We start from the raw sequence: 17,712 nt of genomic DNA, 5'->3' as shown, positions 1-17,712 counted from the left end.
AAGACTTACCTATAGGTGCTGTAAATATCTCCTAAACTTGCACCGTTTAGGAGATATTTACATTACATGCAGCCAATTATGTCAAACGGCTGCCCGTGCCGTTTTTTCAGACCCCTGTGCCATGACTGGTGGCTCCCACGAGCATACAGCTCGGGCCAGTAATACAGCCGGAGCAAGATGGGTGAAGATGGATGCGGCCAGCAGCAGGGACAATGCGTGCTTCATTGCAGGTAAGTGTCACATAATGTGCCAGTTTGCGATGCATACTAGCACATTATGCATTTACTTTGCAGGGAAAAGAAAAGGAAGAGTTTACTTCTTCTTTACGATTGCTGTTATAGTGCCACATCTTTCAATAAAAATCAATTAATCGAACATGGAGATGTCCCATCTTCATCATGGTTCTAGCAAACAACACATGTACTTGGTTCCTTTTCATTTGAAGAACTTTGCAGAATAATTTTTTCCGTCGAAATCTGTACTAATGAGACGAAAATCAGACGTTGTTTTGACTGACGACAAAAATGATATAGCCTGCACACCAGGATTTTGTCAGCCGAAAAGTCGGAGTCGGCTGTCAAAAGCACCATACTAACAATCCGACAATCGGCAGATCGGTCGTCGGACTAATTTTCCCTACAGATTTTCTTATTGTGTGTACGGGCCTTTAGTCTGTAGTGTTCAGTATTGAGTTGGCCCACCCTTTGCAGCTATAACACCTTCAACTCTTCTGGGAAGGCTGTCCACCAGGTTTAGGAGTGTCTGTGGGAATGTTTCACCATTCTTCCAGAAGTGCATTTGTGAGGTCAGGCACTGATGTTGGATGAATTTTGAAAAAAGGAGTGGGTTTGGCGCTGCTCTATTCGTATTTTATAATGTTAGACAAAGAATGTTGTAAATCATACCGTGCACAAGTTTCATGCCTACTAAGGCAAAAACATATATGGAAAAAAATATATATAAGACAAAAAAAATATATATAAATGTACCAAAAGTGACCAAATACATGTAAAGTGACCAGTGCTACCAATCATAAGTCCTTTTTTGATAAAAAAAAATAGTCCATCCATTAATTCAATGCTCCACCCTTCATATATAAACCCTGCAGGTACTGCTATAGGGACAAGAACTGGTGATGTGGCAGCAGGAGAGAGTTCCTCAGAAGCATACAAAGTGCCGGTGTCTCCGCACGTGCCCCCTCTTGTTGCCTCACTCACCAGAAATATCTCCCCTCAAAGGGGGTATCTAGCATCCACAGCTCCACCCGGCTGTATGTATATATCCAGGGCCACCCCTAAGGTATTCCTCCTTAGTGTTACTTCCTCTCCCTAATGGTTTCAAACGTGCCTGAAAGCTTCAATTAGGTCTCCAAGTGGACACAACTACGGCTTCAAAAATGGAGAGACTGCCTTACTGCAAAAGCAAATAAAAGGTCAGCTTCTAGAATCGGTTTTAGTCTGTCATAACAAGTGTGGATTAGCTTCAATGACCCCACAGCAGTGACTGATGCTGGATGAGAAGGCCCGGCTCACAATCTCCACTCTAAGTCATCCCAAAGGTGTTCTATCAGGTTGAGGTCAGGACTCTGTGCAGGCCAGTCAAGTTCCTTGACCCCAAACTTGCTCATCCATGTCTTTATGAACCTTACTTTATGCACTGGTCCAAATCATTTGGTGGAGGGGGAATTATGGTGTGGGGTTATTTTTCAGGGGTTGGGCTCAGCTCCTTAGTTCCAGTGAAGGCAACTCTTAAGGCGTCAGCATACCAAGACATTTTGGACAATTTCATGCTTCTAACTTTGTGGGAACACTTTGGGGATGGCCCCTTCCTGTTCCAACATGACTGCACACCAGTGCACAAAGCTGGCTTCTGTCGAGTAGGGTGGCATATACACTCGCCAAATGTTGGCAGTTTTTTTTTAACCGGCCGATTTCTCCCGACAGGAGCTTAAGCTCCTTAAGGTCCCTAACCTCCATTCATATGTACACATACTAGGCCCAGTTTAGACAGGAGCCAATTAGCCTACCACCATGTCTTTGGAGTGTGGGAGGAAACCCACAGAGGCACAGTGCACACTAAGTGCAGGTAGTAAAATAGTTGGGATTCAAACTTATGGCACTAGTGCTTCTAGGTGAAAGTGTCAACTACTTAGCGACTGTGCTGCCCACCACCTGAATGCACAAAGTTACAGGCCATGTCTATAGAGGGAGAGTCCTAATGTCTTTTATGAATTATAATAAATCAAAACTAACACACAGACTGACAGAGAGTGGCAAATTCAACTACACAAAACTGGCAACTTGATCCTATTCTTGCTATGTCCCTGAGCTTATTTTAAACAACAGTACTTTACATATATAGTACATGTGGCAAACACAAGGCCCACGGGCCAAATCCGGCCCACCAGGCCTTGACATGGTGCCGGCAGTGGCCACCAGCCACCACCCCCTGCTCTCACCCGATCTTCCAGCTGTCACTTGTAAACACAGAAGCCTTCTGTCTTTACAGTGACAGCTATGGTCTCAGCGGCACCAGTATCTCTGGAGGTACTGATGGCAGCACTCTCGGCGGGGTACAGTGGGGACAAATCCAACAGAAGTATCTCGCTGCAAGGCTGCACTGTTACTGAAGCCGAATGCTGAATATACAGATCTACCTACACAGATACTAGAGCACAATACACAGGGAGGGAGTTGCTAAGTAGAGATGTGAGGAAGCTTGGGGGGGGGGGGGGGGGGAGTGTTGGGAGCGTATGAGGGCTGTGGAGGCAGATGTGTGCAGAGGTTGAGAAATGGGGTGGGAGTGGGGGGTGCGGAGGTCAGAACCCAGGAGGAGGGATGAAAATTAGATGTTGCACACTGTGCATAGTGCACCCTTGAACCTTGCATTCTGTACATAGTGCACTCCTACACCCTGCACTCTGTAGGTGGCACACCCCTGAACCCTGCACTCTGTATGTAGTGTACCTCTAAACCTTGCATTCTGTACACAGAGCCCCCCTGAACCCTGAACTCTGTATGTAGGGCACCTCTAAACCCCGCACTCTGTACAGAGCATACCCCTGAACCCTGCATTCTGTGTGTATTGCACCACTTAACTATGCATTCTGTACATAGCCCACCCCTAAAACATGCACTCTGTATGTAGCGTATCCCTGAACCCTGCATAGCACATAGCTCTTAAACTCTTTGAGGGCAACTATACTGCTAATGCGGTCCCTGATGAATTTGAATTATGGTGTTTAGACTAAATAAATAACTTAGACTGATAATACACATATATAATAGGATGTACCATAGGCACACACAGTAAGGAATTATAGGACAGTTACATTTTTAAAGGATTCTAACCTCTCAGGATTCTTCATTTCCTCTGTGACAAAGTTCAATGTGTCCCATCCAGAGTAGGAATAAAGTGCAGAGTAAAGGGCTAGAGCCATTGATCCCACATTCATTGTTGACCCCTCAAAAGGATTTTGGAGATTTTCTGTCTCGCCTAAGAAAAAAAGAGAGCAAAATCAGTCAGGTTATGTTGAAGTGGGCTAAAAAGGATCAAAATTTCTGCACTGAAATATTGTGAAACATAGATTTCACCATAAGTGTTGCTAGACTTGAGAACCTGGGACCTTAAACAGAGCAAGTCAATCTGAATATCAATACCAAGTGGAGCAATATCCAGCCCAATCATCCCTTCATTGTACTGGCCCAATGTCACAGATCCAGGAAGGGAGGAAGTGGGTCCCCTGCATTGTTTCACAGGTGCTTAAAGCTCCCACTGATTCCCAACAAAATGGGGACAGAGACCACTGGCTACCAATAGTGGCACAGGCTACTGTATACCAATATAACAATGGCAAACATACCACTGAACACAAATGATACACTGGCAAGCACACCACCAGAATTTAAAATAAAATTATTGGGTAATTACCACTGACCAATAAGGTGAGTAGACAGGGACTACTGACTGCCAGTAGGGGCACTGACCACTGAAAATCAATTTTATGGAGCTACACATACCATTCAACATCAACATTTGAAGGAGCACTTACAGTTGAGCACTGATCTCTATAAGATGTGCTGTGCATTACATAGTCCTGTCCCAGCACTCTAACTGTTGCTCTGTATACTCTGTATTTTACATTAAATAATCCTGACTGTTGCACTCTATTCACTACAAATATCTTACTACTGGACTATATGTTATAATGAATAATACAAGAGTTACAGAGTTTACGGATTCTCTCTATAGTCCTGGCAGGTGCACTTTATATTGCTATGTTGTGAGTTGTATAGTCCTGAACCATGCATTTTATACTGTACATTGTGTTGTATTTTTTATAGTTCTGACCGCTGTACTCTGTATGATATGTATATTACAAACTGTTCTAATGGCAGCAAGGCATCCTTACAGTGAAATAACAAGTAAGACATATAAAGTCTGTCATTTTGGTGCACCCTGAAATTATGGGTGCAATTTTCTAAAATAGTTTAATTGACCTTTAATTTTATTTAAAGTGTATGTAAAGCCAAAACTTTTTTTGATTTTTGGATAGAGTAGGAAATGATTATGATCCCTGGTCTGTGCCTTTGGTCTGTGTCCTATCAGGAAGATTTCTAAGGGGATATTTCTACGCTAAAAAATGATGATATAAATAAATATAGGAGCAGCTAACACAAAATTAACTAACAGTGATCCATAGACATAATAATAATAAAATTGCAGCGCTATAAATAACCTAGTGATTTTAAAAAAACACTGAAAAATTTGTGAAAAAAATTAATTACCACAAAGGGAAAGTGCAAGATGGGGACACCTCAGTGCACAAGTATTATGAGCAGCTTACCAGAGCTCCATAGCTACTCAAATGAATGAGAAAGCCACTCCCAGCAAGTAGGTATATACCAATATATTCGATGGATGCCAAGAAAGTGGATCACACTTCTTAATCTCTCTTGATTACTCCGTTATATGCGATAAGTATATAGAGGGAAAATGAAGACAGAGGACCATAATGTAATCCCGTAAAACACATAAAATAAATTTATTTAAAAGCACTACTCACAATATAAGAGGCATATGCAGGCACATAAATAGACCGCTGTAGATCCGATCGCGGCGTCCCGCGTGTATTCAAACAGCATGAACAACAGTAAAACAGCCGGCTCCGTAAGGGGGCGTGTGGACGTTACGTCTGGAGTCGCCAACATTTCGTCATCAAAAGACGTCGTCTGACGTCTTATTATATCAGGAAGATTTGTTGTCTAAAGACACAGCAGAAAGTAAGCAGAGATCTCCCCAAAGGGAGGGGGTTTCCCCTCCGGGGGAACAACTGGAACAGGTGTCCCAGTTAGAATATTTTCTCTTACCTTTTCCCTTACTTTCTGTTTCTGTAACAACTCAAAATGTTTGCATCTCTCATTATCTTCTTTACCAGAAAAAATGGTCACCAGGACAAATAGTGAACAATAATATAATTTAGTTGGAATACAGACAACAATAAAAAAAAAAGATGTGTGTGTATATATATATATATATATATATATATATATATATATTTTGCAAAAGTGAGTACACCCCTCACATTTTTGCAAAAATTGTATTATATATTTTCATGACAACACTGAAGAAATTACACAAGTAGTGAGTGTACAGCTTGTATAACAGTGTAAATTTGCTGTCCCTTCAAAATAACTCAACACACAGCCATTAATGTCTAAACCGCTGGCAAAGAAAGTGAGTACAACCCTAAGTAAAAATGTCCAAATTGGGCCCAAAGTGTCAATATTTTGTTATGGCCACCATTATTTTCAAAAACTGCCTTATTCCTCTTGGACATGGAGTTCACCGGAGCTTCCCAGGTTATCACTGGAGTCCTCTTACACTCCTCCATGACGATATCACAGAGCTGGTGGATGTTAGAGACCTTGCGCTCCTCCACCTTCCATTTGAGGATGCCCCACAGATGCTCAATAGGGTTTAGGTCTGGAGACATGCTTGGCCAGTGCATCACCTTTACCCTCAGCTTCTTTAGCAAGGCAGTGGTCGCCTTGGAGGTGTGTTTGGGGTCGTTATCATGTTGGAATACTGCCCTGATGCCTAGTCTCCGAAGGGAGGGGATCATGCTTTGCTTCAGTATGTCACAGTACATGTTGACATTCATGGTTCCCTCAATGAACTGTAGCTCCCCAGTGCCGGCAGCACTTATACAGCCCCAGACCATGACACTCCTACCACCATGCTTGATTGTAGGCAAGACACACTTGTCTTTGTACTCCTCACCTGGTTGCCGCCACACACGCTTCACACCATCTGAACCAAATAAGTTCATCTTGGTCTCATCAGACCACATGACATGGTTCCAGTAATCCATTTCCTTAGTCTGCTTGTCCTCAGCAAACTGTTTGCGTTCTTTCTTGTCTTTCTTTAAAAGATGCTTCCTTCTGGGATGACAGCCATGCAGACCAATTTGATGCAGTGTATGGTCTGAGAACTGACAGGCAGACCCCCCACCCCTTCAACCTCTGCAGCAATGCTGGCAGCACTCATACGTCTTTTTCCCAAAGACAACCTCTGGATATGACGCTGAGCACGTGCAGTTTTGGTCAACCATGGCGAGGCCTGTTCTGAGTGGAACCTCTCCTGGTAAACCACTGTATGGTCTTTGCCACCATGCTGCAGCTCAGTTTCAGGGTCTCGGCAATCTTCTTATAGCCTAGGCCATCTTTATGTAGAGCAACAATTATTTTATTCAGATCCTCAGAGAGTTCTTTGCCATGAGGTGCCATGTTAAATTTCCAGTGACCAGTATGAGAGTGAGAGCTATAACACCAAATTTAACACACCTGTTCCCCATTCACACCTGAGACCTTGTAACATTAACGAGTCACATGACACTGGGGAGGGAAAAGGGTAATTGGGCCCAATTTGGACATTTTCACTTAGTGGTATAATCACTTTTGTTGCCAGAAGTTTAGACAATAGTGGCTGTGTGTTGAGTTATTTTGAGGGGACAGCAAATTTACACTGTTATACAAGCTGTACACTCACTACTTTACATTGTAGCAAAGTGTCATTTCTTCAGAAAGTCACGTCATTTTTTCAGATTGTCACATGAAAAGATATAGTAAAATATTTTCAAAAATGTGAGGGGTGTACTCGCTTTTGTGAGAAACTGTATATATACACTGCTCAAGAAAAATTAAAGGAACACTTTTTAATCAGAGCATAGCATCAAGTCAATTAAACTCCTGGGATATTGATCTGGTCAGTTAGGTAGCAGAGGGGGTTGTTAATCAGTTTCAGCTACTTTAGTGTTATTGAAATTAACAGCTGCACTAGATGGGCAACCATGAGACGACCTCCAAAACAGGAAAGGTTGTACAGGTAGAGGCCACTGACCTTTTTTTCCCTATTCATCTTTTTTGACTGTTTTTCACTAGTTTTGCATTTAGCTAGAGTCAATGTCACTACTGGTAGCATGAGGCGATACCTGGACCCTATAGAGGTTGCACAGGCAGTCTAACTCCTCCAGGATTGCACATCAATATGTGCCATTGCCAGAAGGTTTGCTGTGTCTCCCAGCACAGTCTCAATCAAGAGTATGGAGGCGATTCCAGGAAACAGGCAGTTAATCTAGGAGAACTGGACAGGGCCGTAGAAGGTCCTTAACCCATCAGCAAGACAGGTATCTGCTCCTTTGTGCAAGGAGGAGCAGGAGGAGCACTGCCAGAGCCCTACAAAATGACCTTCAGCAGGCCACTAGTGTGAATGTCTCTGACCAAACAATCAGAAACAGACTTCATGAGGGTGGCCTGACATCCTCTAGTGGGCCCTGTGCTCACTGTCTGGCACCGTGGAGCTCGATTGCCTTTTGCCATTGAACACCAGAATTGGCAGGTCTGCCCCTGGCGTCCTGTGCTTTTTACAGATGAGAGCAGGTTCACCCTGAGCACATGTGACAGACATGAAAGGGTCTGGAGAAGCCGTGGAGAGCATTATGCTGCCTGTCACATAGTTCAGCATGACCAGTTTGGTGGTGGGCCAGTAATGGTCTGGAGAAGAAAATCCATGGAGGGACGCACAGACCTCTACAGGCTAGACAATGGCACCCTGACTGCCATTAGGTATTTGGATGAAATCACAAAAAAAGGATAAAATGCTGGGGAATTGGTTGAATCCAAGAGTATAAAGGAAAATATTTTTCCTATGTAAAGTATCTAGACTAAATTGGTTAGTATATACCAGGAACCACAGGCAACCGAAAATTCACTAATGAAAAATGGAATGGGGGTTGAGAGGATAGAGATCCTCTCAAGATGGTTGCAATGACTAGGCTCACAAATTATAAGGTGCATTAATACATTTTATTGGTGATATCAAAAAATTCAGACAAACATAAATATACAATGAAATCAAGGAGCTGATGACTCAGAATGAATAATCTATTTAAAAACAAGACCCTTAGGACCGGGACGGGTAGTGTTGCTGTTTCCAGCAATACCCTTACCATGCCTAGCCCACCCTGGGAATAGGTTCAAAGTGTGTAAAGGGGAGTGGGAGTAGTCTATCCTGTGGGATAATGAATCACTTCCACTACAACCCTGTGTGTTGGAATCAAGTCTGCCAGATGAAAAAATGCACTAGAGAAAGAAAAAATAAACAGTGTAACATGCATAGAAAATATAAAGTGTCCTTACATACAGCATGCGCAGATATTCATTGGCATAAAACTTCTTCCGACTGGAATTAATTGAATATTAATGGTTAATGTCACAATATGCCAATGCAGAGTGGGGAGTAAAATGGCCCCTTGTCAAAGAAAAAAAGTGCACTAAATACATTGGCTTTAAGCGTTGCAGCTCATATTGTGAAAATTAACAGTCATTGTAATGCAGTCCAGATCATGTATATCCAGAGGTATGACACTGTGCAGCCGTTAGGGTATTTGGGATTACTTATGAAGGGAGGGAATGTCATATAGGATCCAGGTATTATTGGGATTCGGGAACAGAGGAGATATTACTTCCTATTTTCTTTGTGGGACACAGATAGTTACTGTTAGGATCTTTACTAAATCGGCCGTGTAGAGGGGCTCGTGGCACCCGGGACCGGAGCAATTAGAAAAGGGGAGTGAGTCCTTATAGTGTTGTAACACAAGTTATCTTGAGCTTTGTCTGATAGTTTCAGGGAATGGTGAGTGTAAGATTTTCTCACCGTTACTCACCCTTAGATGTCCGGTCGACCTGCCTCGGTGTCACTGAGCTACATTACCTCTTTGCCTTTAAGAGATATCCAAATCTGTGTCACCGCATAAAGCCTCCAGCTTCGGTCATCTTATGGCGTCCTGCTGTTTGGTGCAGAGCGTGACTCCACCGATCATCTACTTCTTGCTCTTTACCTTTTCACTGCAGTAGATGCAGTCTTCTGGTATCCGGGGGGAGAAGGGGTGGAGGGGAAGCCTCTTTAGTATCCAATACCTTCCGGGTAGCCGCATGTAGGAGTCGTACCTCGAGTAACTAACTCCATGTAGAGTCGGAGGTTCCTAGGTGGGGTGGGCGTGGCGCTGGCGTCTGACGTTGACGCGTTTCGCGTGATGACGCACGCTTCTTCAGAACGTCGAGGCACTGTTCGGTCGTAGTTTAAATAGTCATCATTTTTCTCTGATTGGAGAGATTGGTATTCGGTCTCAATTGACTAACAGAATGGGTGCCATCTAGTGGATAAAACAGGGAATACCCTGTTTGTAATATCGATTCCAGTCCACATTGATGTAATTATAGGCCATCAATAAAACAATAAAAAACTGACAGAGTATTTATATGAAAAATGAATAAAAAATATATAATAGTGAATAGACAAAGACTAATGTCAGTTATATTTGATCCTTGAAACAGTGGCATCTGTGAAGGGAACATAATAGCGCATCACCTATAAATTGGAAGGCTTATGTATAGATTGTGGGATAACGTTTATTTTATAGTGTTGGATATTTTTTCTTTTTTTCTTTCTTCTGAAGGCTCTATATGTATACACATAAATGAAGGTGTGTATATAGAAATCAGGATATTAGTATATTAGAGAAAATGGGGGTGTGGCTTCTACCTTCATTTAGAGATATTAGATTTTATTTTATTATTTTTGGCATTATGCAAAGATGGTGATAAATATATCATTTAGGGGTCAAGGAAGACTTTTAGACTTAATTCATTGTTAAGGCCCTTAGGCGTCAAAGTGTCCAGTTTGAAAATCCAGGCTTTTTCGTGACGCAGTAAGACTTGGTCGAAGTCACCGCGTCGTGGTGGAATGTTTAGTGCCCAAAAACCTTTAACCCTGAGTCCTTTGGGGTTGCCTTCATGTTTTTCAATGAAGTGCTGTGCAATTGGTGTCTCCTCTTTTAATCTTATACTTTTTAAGTGCTCTCCTATTCTGATACGGAGTGTTCTTTTAGTTTTGCCAACGTATATTTTATTACATGGACAGGTGATTTGGTAAAGAAGGCGCGAAGTACTGCAGTTTATGAAGGATTGTATATTGTAATTTTTTGTACCTGAGGAATCTGTAAAGGTAGTGGTTTTCTCCACGAATTCACAGATGTGGCAGTGTCCACAAGGGAACATGCCTTTCAATTTTGGTAAGTCTGTCAGCCAATTCCTCTGTGAATTCGATCTTGTATATTCAGAGTGTACTAAGTGATCTCCAAGGTTTTTTGACCTTTTTGCCACCATAAGTGGTTTCGGGCCTACTATGTTTTTTAACCTGTCTGTCATCTGCAGTATGTGCCAGTGTCTGTTTAGTACTTATCTTATTTCTTTCCATTGATTCCTGAATCTTGTAATTAAACGAGGCGGGGCTATAGTGTTTTTATCATCTTTGGGTTTCGGGTTCAGGTTAAGGAGTTGGTTTCTAGTTCTTAGGCCTGCTTTTCGTTTTGCCCTTCGTAGGGTTCTATGGGAATATCCCCTCTCTCTGAATCTTGTGTAAAGTTTTTGTGCCTCTATTAAGTAGTCATTGTAGTTGGAGCAATTCCTTTTCAACCTGATAAATTGCCCTACAGGGATACCTTTCTTTAGGGGTTGTGGGTGTGCACTATCCGCTCTAAGCAGTGTGTTGGCTGCTGTACTTTTTCTGAAGGTAGTTGTTCTTAGTTTTCCGTTTTCCAGGCGGATATTGAGATCTAAGAACGCAATCTGAGATTTGTCTACTGTGTATGTTAGATGAATATTTTGGTTATTTGTGTTGAGTTCTAACATGAAGTTCTTTAATTCTTGTTGTGTACCATTCCAAACCATGAACACATCGTCTATGTACCTCAGCCATGTTAGTGCGTGGCTGTGGTACATAGACGAGGTGACCACGGCTTCTTCCTCCCAGAATCCGAGGTGCAGACATGCATAGGAGGGTGCCCATGGGGCTCCCATAGCTGTTCCTCTAATCTGCTGGAAGCAATGACCTGTGAACTGAAAGAAGTTATTGCACAATGCAAAATCCAGTATCTCCACCAAAAATTCGTTTTGTGCTCCAAGTAATGGAAACTTTTTCTCTAGGAAGTGGTGTACTGCCAGGATGCCCCAATTGTTGGGTATAGATGTATAGAGGGATTCTACATCTATACCCACCAGGAGTACTTCTCCCTCAAAGTGCAGATTCGAAATTTTGTTTAGTACATCTCCTGTGTCACGGACATATGAGGGTAGGTCTAACACTAATTCCTTGATGAGGGAATCGAGGTATCTCCCTATTTTTTCTAGGGGGCCTCCCACTGCTGAGACTATCGGTCTTCCTGGTGGCGATACTGGATTCTTATGTATCTTGGGTAAGATGTAGAATGTGGGGGTGTTGTATTCAGTTATTTTGAGATACAGTTTTTCTTTTTCCATGATGAGGCTGGCTTCTTTTGCAAAGCTTAATTTCTCATTTAGTTTTTTTATTAGGGTCGGGAAGGGATTGTTTTTAAATAGATGATTCATTCTGAGTCATCAGCTCCTTGATTTCATTGTATATTTATGTTTGTCTGAATTTTTTGATATCACCAATAAAATGTATTAATGCACCTTATAATTTGTGAGCCTAGTCATTGCAACCATCTTGAGAGGATCTCTATCCTCTCAACCCCCATTCCATTTTTCATTGGGATGAAATCCTTGGGCCCATTGTCAGACCCTACGCTGGTGCAGTGGGCCCTGTCGATGATGTCCAGTTTCATTTGGCAAGAGTATGCAGCCAGTTCCTGGAGGAAGAAGGAATGAATACTATTGAATGGCCCCCACACTCGCCTGACCTAAATCAAATAGAACACCTTTGGGACATTCTGTTTCGGTCCATCCGACACCGCCAGGTTGCAGCTTAGTCTGTTCAGGAGCTCAGTGATGCCCTGGTCCAGATCTGAGAGGAAATCCCCAGGACACCATGCGTCGTCTCATTAGTAGCATGCCCTGATGTTGTCAGGTATGCATACAAGCATGTGGGGGGGGGGCCATACAAACTACTAAGTACCATTTTTAGTTGCTGCAATGAAATTTCAGCAAAATGGTCTAGCCTGCTGCATCATTTTTTCACTTTTACTTTCAAGATGTCTTTGAATTTTCATTTCCATCAAACAATGTAGCATGCTTTCCTTCCTAACACATTACCCAGCCTTAAGCAGTATAGATATCCAGCATGGTACTTTTCCCCATTGAGATCTGATGTGTTTTCAAAGTGTTCCTTTAATTATTTTGAGCAGTGTGTGTGTGTGTGTATATATATATATATATATATATATATATATATTGTGACAGGAAGTCAGGTAAATCTGGGGATGTAGTCACAGAGAGGAGACACATTCCCACCTGGTTTGGAAAGTTCACCAATTACTATAGGGTGTCGGCTGCCAAAGGCAGCAGGAAGGTGTAAAGAAGTTGAAAGGCCTTCAGCTGTTCGGAATGAGGAAATGAAGGCCTCTATAATTTGTCCAGAGGAAGTCTATGGATTGCTGCCTTTGGCAGCCGTGTGGGCTGGGAGAGGAGGACAGACAGACGTGTGCCCCCTGAAAGCTGTGTGAGCATGGGGAAGACCTCCTAAAACGATGTAAAGCTGAGGAGGGTAACAAGTGTGAAGACTACTGGAAGTAAGGTCCTGGATCGTTTCTAGGTGAAAAGAAACCAATGGACATTTCCTGCGTGAAGGGGAAATTAACCAGGTGAGAAAACAAACTATTTCTATGTGGAGGAAATAAAGGAATGTTTGCCATGTGAAGAGACAAGCAAGGGGATATTCTCATTGTGAAGAGTAAAGGGACCTGTTAAATGAACTGTGTTCAATGTGAAGAGTGTGAAGAGTAAAGGGACCTGTTAAATGAACATGTGCTGTGTGAAGAGATAAAACATGGACTGTTGAGTATCCGCTGTAGGATAAGAAAGTCTGCCCAACAGTAGGTTGGGGACAGACTCTTAGGTAGGTTCCAGTGTGTGAAGGTAGCCGCCCACAGAGGCAAGGATTTATTTTGTCTTTTATTTTATTTTGCTGGTTTTGACGCTTGCAGTCTGGTGAAGAAAAATGCATTAATAAACCAAACTGTTGTTTGCAAGCATTTCTCGGCTATCTTCTTGTGAAAACGCACCCCCCAAGGGGTCATCCATGCCTACCACCGAGCTAATCCCTCACATATGGTGGAGGTATGCAGTGGGCAGAAGCAGAGATCCCTGCAAAGAAGTGCATATGTTTGATGAACTTTGTCTGGTGCACGAGATTGCACAATCTATGTGTGCAGGAGAGAAGATCCTGAAAGAGAAAAAAAAAATGTGTTTTAAAGAGACAGCGGTCTCAAAATTTTTGATGAACTTTGTTGTGTCTGGTGCAAGGGACTGCACAAACTGTGTGTACAGAAAAGTAGATCCTGCAAGAGAGAGAAAAAACTACTAAGTTTTAAAGAGACAGTGGTCTTAAAAGTTTTGCTGGACTTTGAAACAATTTTTTGTGGAGTGACTAAAGATGGGGCGATCAAAACGCCTGAAAAATGTAAAGATAGATGAAATGAGAGACCGGATTCTATGGATGGAGGGGATGTTACCGTCTGAACGAGCCCCATCCATGCCTAAAGAGAGTCTACTAAAGAGGAAGGTTGTTGTCCCTAGCATCACTGATGAAACTGCTATGGAGACGCAGTGTGCTCAGATGAAAAGTAAACTCAAAATGGGGGAGATGCTGAAACAGCGGAGCTTTGCAGCTCAACAAAAGGCTCACCAAGAGAGCATGGCAGGCTGGAAACAGAGACGCCAGCAGCCAATGGAGGCCATCGGTTTGGAGGAAACCGAGTATGTGTGCAGGGCTGAGTTGGATGCCTTGCAACGGAAAATGGAAGAAAGGGAACAAGCCTTGGAATTGCTTAAGATGGAGCATAGAAACTTGCAGGAAACGAATGAACTACTCAAGTCTCATGTGTCACAGTGGGAAGAAACCACTGCTCTTCTTTTGGTGAAGTTGCAAAAACGTCAAGACACTATAAAGGAGAAAGATACCATCCTCATGGAAAAGGAAATTGAAGTTCAGACTTTGCAGGAGCAAAATATGGGTGATATGTTTGAGTTGCGTAATCAGCTGGAAAAAAGTCTTCAGTCTTTGGGAGCTACAAAAATAGACCTGCAGGAGTCGCAGAAACAGAATGTCGCTCTGAAAACGACATTGTCTCTCAGCGACAAGGAGATAAGTCAGAGAGAGGCAAAATTACTGAGGACTGTGTATGAGCTCGCCACTTTGAGCAATGTGGTAGATGAATTACGTGCAGACTGTGAAAGTTGGAAAGGTGAAGCCCAACGTTTCCAGCAGCAGTTAAAGGAGAAAGAAGCCTGTGTGGCAGAATTACAGTCTCATTCCCAGAAACTAGCCAATGAGGTGAAGGCTCTTATGCAGGGAAAAGGAGATTGTGAACATAAGAGGGAAAAAGTAGAGGCACAGCTTCTGGAATCGCAAGTCAAGGTGTCAGAAGGTGACCGATTGTGTGCTAAGCTGTCAGAGAAGGCAAACCGACTACAGGTTGAGTTGGACGATGTCACAAATCAGCTTTCTCAAGCAGACAGCAAATCTAGAGAAATTGCGGAAGATTTTTCTATCTTGGAATCGCAGCTGCAAGACACGCAGGAACTCTTACAGGAAGAGAGGTGTCAAAGGCTGAGTTTTAGCACAAAGCTCAAACAAATGGAAGATGTGAAAAATGGCTTCCTGGAACAATTAAAAGAGGAGGAGGAAGCAAAGAAAAACCTATCAGAGCAAGTCGCAACATTGCAAGCTCAGATAGCGGATATGAAAAAACGCATGGAAGAAAGCGTTGGTTCATTAGAGTGTGTTGAAGGTGTGAAAAAGAAGTTTGATCAGATGCTTGGTGAGGAGAAGACTGTGTCTGCAAAATATGCAGAAGAACGCGACCGTGCAAAAACGGAGGCGCGTGATAACGAGAGCAAAGCCCTGTTCTTGGCTCGCTCCTTGGAGGAAGCTCTAGAGTGTAAGGTTGAACTAGAAAGAGTTAACCAACAGCTGTGTACAGAAATGGAAGATTTGGTCAGCTCCAAGGATGATGTTGTGAAAAGCGTTCAGGAGCTAGAAAAGTCTAAGCGAGCCTTTGAACAGCAAGTAGAAGAGATGAAGATTCTGTTGCAGGAACTGGAAGAGGAATTACAGGCAACAGAGGATCTGTCCCAAAGAGGGGATAGTGTGCCTGATGCAGTTTTTAAAAGGATCAGTGTTTTGGGGTCTGTCCTGAGTGAGCCTCAGAAATGTGATGACATGTGGCTTGAATCACCCCTTTGGAATAAACCGTTCCTTCAAAAACTTCAAGCATTGGAAAATGTATCATTAGAACTTCAGCAAACAAAGGAGCTGTGTAAGAAATGTGATGATTTCTCAGTTCAGGCTGAAAACCTAGTGGAGAAAACTAAATCGGAGAAAACTAAAGCAAGTGATATAAATCTGGGAGAAAAAAGCAAACGCCACCTAGTGGAGAAAACTAAGGCTGTTGGTGAAAACGTGAAACAAATGAATAAGTGCCTTTCAGGGAATATTTCCAAAATGGAACTGGTGAAAGACAGGTGGCAGAAGTTTGATCGTGATCTTGAGATGCATTCCATGTGGAATTCAGATAGAGAAAAGGAACTAGGGGACCTTGAGCGGTCAAATAGTTCATCAGAAAGTGCATTGAAGAAACCTGTAAAAGAATGTGTTGCAGTTCCAGGCTTCTTCACTAATGCAGAGAGGAGGTCTATAATGGATACCACCCAGATCGCTGGGTTCAACTGTGTTGTTGCCTTTGACCCATATGTTGGTGGAAGGAAAGTTGATGATGTCGCTGGAAAAATGAACAGGGGTCACTTTGAAGAAATGTGTGACAGCCTGTTGTGGCAAATGGAAGGCCCTCTGCACAGCATCTTAGAGCAAGCTAAGCTCAAGAAACAAAGAGTCAATGATTGTGTACAGCTGTATGGAGAGGCAACTCAAGTCACAGAGGGACGTCAAGAGTCCCTACTTGGAACAAAGCTTAGTGAAGCAGAGGTTCTCAAAGTTTTGTGGAAAACATTTATGGATTGCAGAGAGAGGCGGCTCAAGAATGTTGAAGACATTAAGACTAGCACAATTGAGTTGCCTATGGATCACGGTCCTCCATGGCGGATAGGACAAACTTGTATGCAAGACAAACTTGAGAAGGAGAGAAATGATGCCAAAAATGCAGTTGAGGAATGTGAATATGAGATGAGAGACAAACTGTGTGACATTTATGAGAAATCTGTCAATGAAGATGACAGAAACAGTTTCATTCGGAAGCTTGAGGATAATAGGAGGCTTATCAGTGAGTCAGCAGTGCTTGACACATGCGTGCCTGGAAATCTGTGTCCCAACCCTAGGGTTGAAACAAGAGGGGGGGGGGGGTATGTGACAGGAAGTCAGGTAAATCTGGGGATGTAGTCACAGAGAGGAGACACATTCCCACCTGGTTTGGAAAGTTCACCAATTACTATAGGGTGTCGGCTGCCAAAGGCAGCAGGAAGGTGTAAAGAAGTTGAAAGGCCTTCAGCTGTTCGGAATGAGGAAATGAAGGCCTCTATAATTTGTCCAGAGGAAGTCTATGGATTGCTGCCTTCTGTCGCCGTGTGGGCTGGGAGAGGAGGACAGACAGATGTGTGCCTCCCGACGCTGAGGAAGCCTGGGAGAAGGACTGCTGCCTCCTGTCGCCGTGTGGGCAGGGAGAGGAGGACAGACAGACGTGTGCCCCCTGAAAGCTGTGTGAGCATGGGGAAGACCTCCTAAAGCGATGTGAAGCTGAGGAGGGTAACAAGTGTGAAGACTACTGGAAGTAAGGTCCTGGATCGTTTCTAGGTGAAAAGAAACCAATGGACATTTCTTGTGTGAAGGGGAAATTAACCACTTGTGAAGACTTCTCAAAGGTGAGAAAACAAACTATTTCTATGTGGAAGAAATAAAGGAATGTTTGCCATGTGAAGAGACAAGCAAGGGGATATTCTCATTGTGAAGAGTAAAGGAACCTGTTAAATGAACTGTGTTCAATGTGAAGAGTGTGAAGAGTAAAGGGACCTGTTAAATGAACATGTGCTGTGTGAAGAGATAAAACATGGACTGTTGAGTATCCGCTGTAGGATAAGAAAGTCTGCCCAACAGTAGGTTGGGGACAGACTCTTAGGTAGGTTCCAGTGTGTGAAGGTAGCCGCCCACAGAGGAAAAATGGGT

General features: G+C 43.0%; 1 protein-coding gene across 1 annotated transcript in view; it reads right to left on the bottom strand.

Annotated features, from left to right (window-relative positions):
• The window catches only part of LOC309556691 (Y+L amino acid transporter 2-like), a 75,560-nt gene that overhangs the window by 24,672 nt on the left and 33,176 nt on the right, over positions 1-17,712 (bottom strand). Inside the window, exon 4 of the mRNA XM_082259154.1 lies at positions 3,351-3,495. Coding sequence (XP_082115280.1) covers positions 3,351-3,495 — 145 coding nt within the window. The remainder of the gene's footprint in view (positions 1-3,350; positions 3,496-17,712) is intronic.

Source organism: Pelophylax lessonae (genome assembly GCF_965119305.1).
Source record: "Pelophylax lessonae genome assembly, chromosome: 5".
NCBI classification, from domain to species: Eukaryota; Metazoa; Chordata; class Amphibia; order Anura; family Ranidae; genus Pelophylax; species Pelophylax lessonae.
The sequence above is the reverse complement of the archived record's forward strand: the minus strand, read 5'-3'. Positions and strand labels throughout refer to the sequence as shown.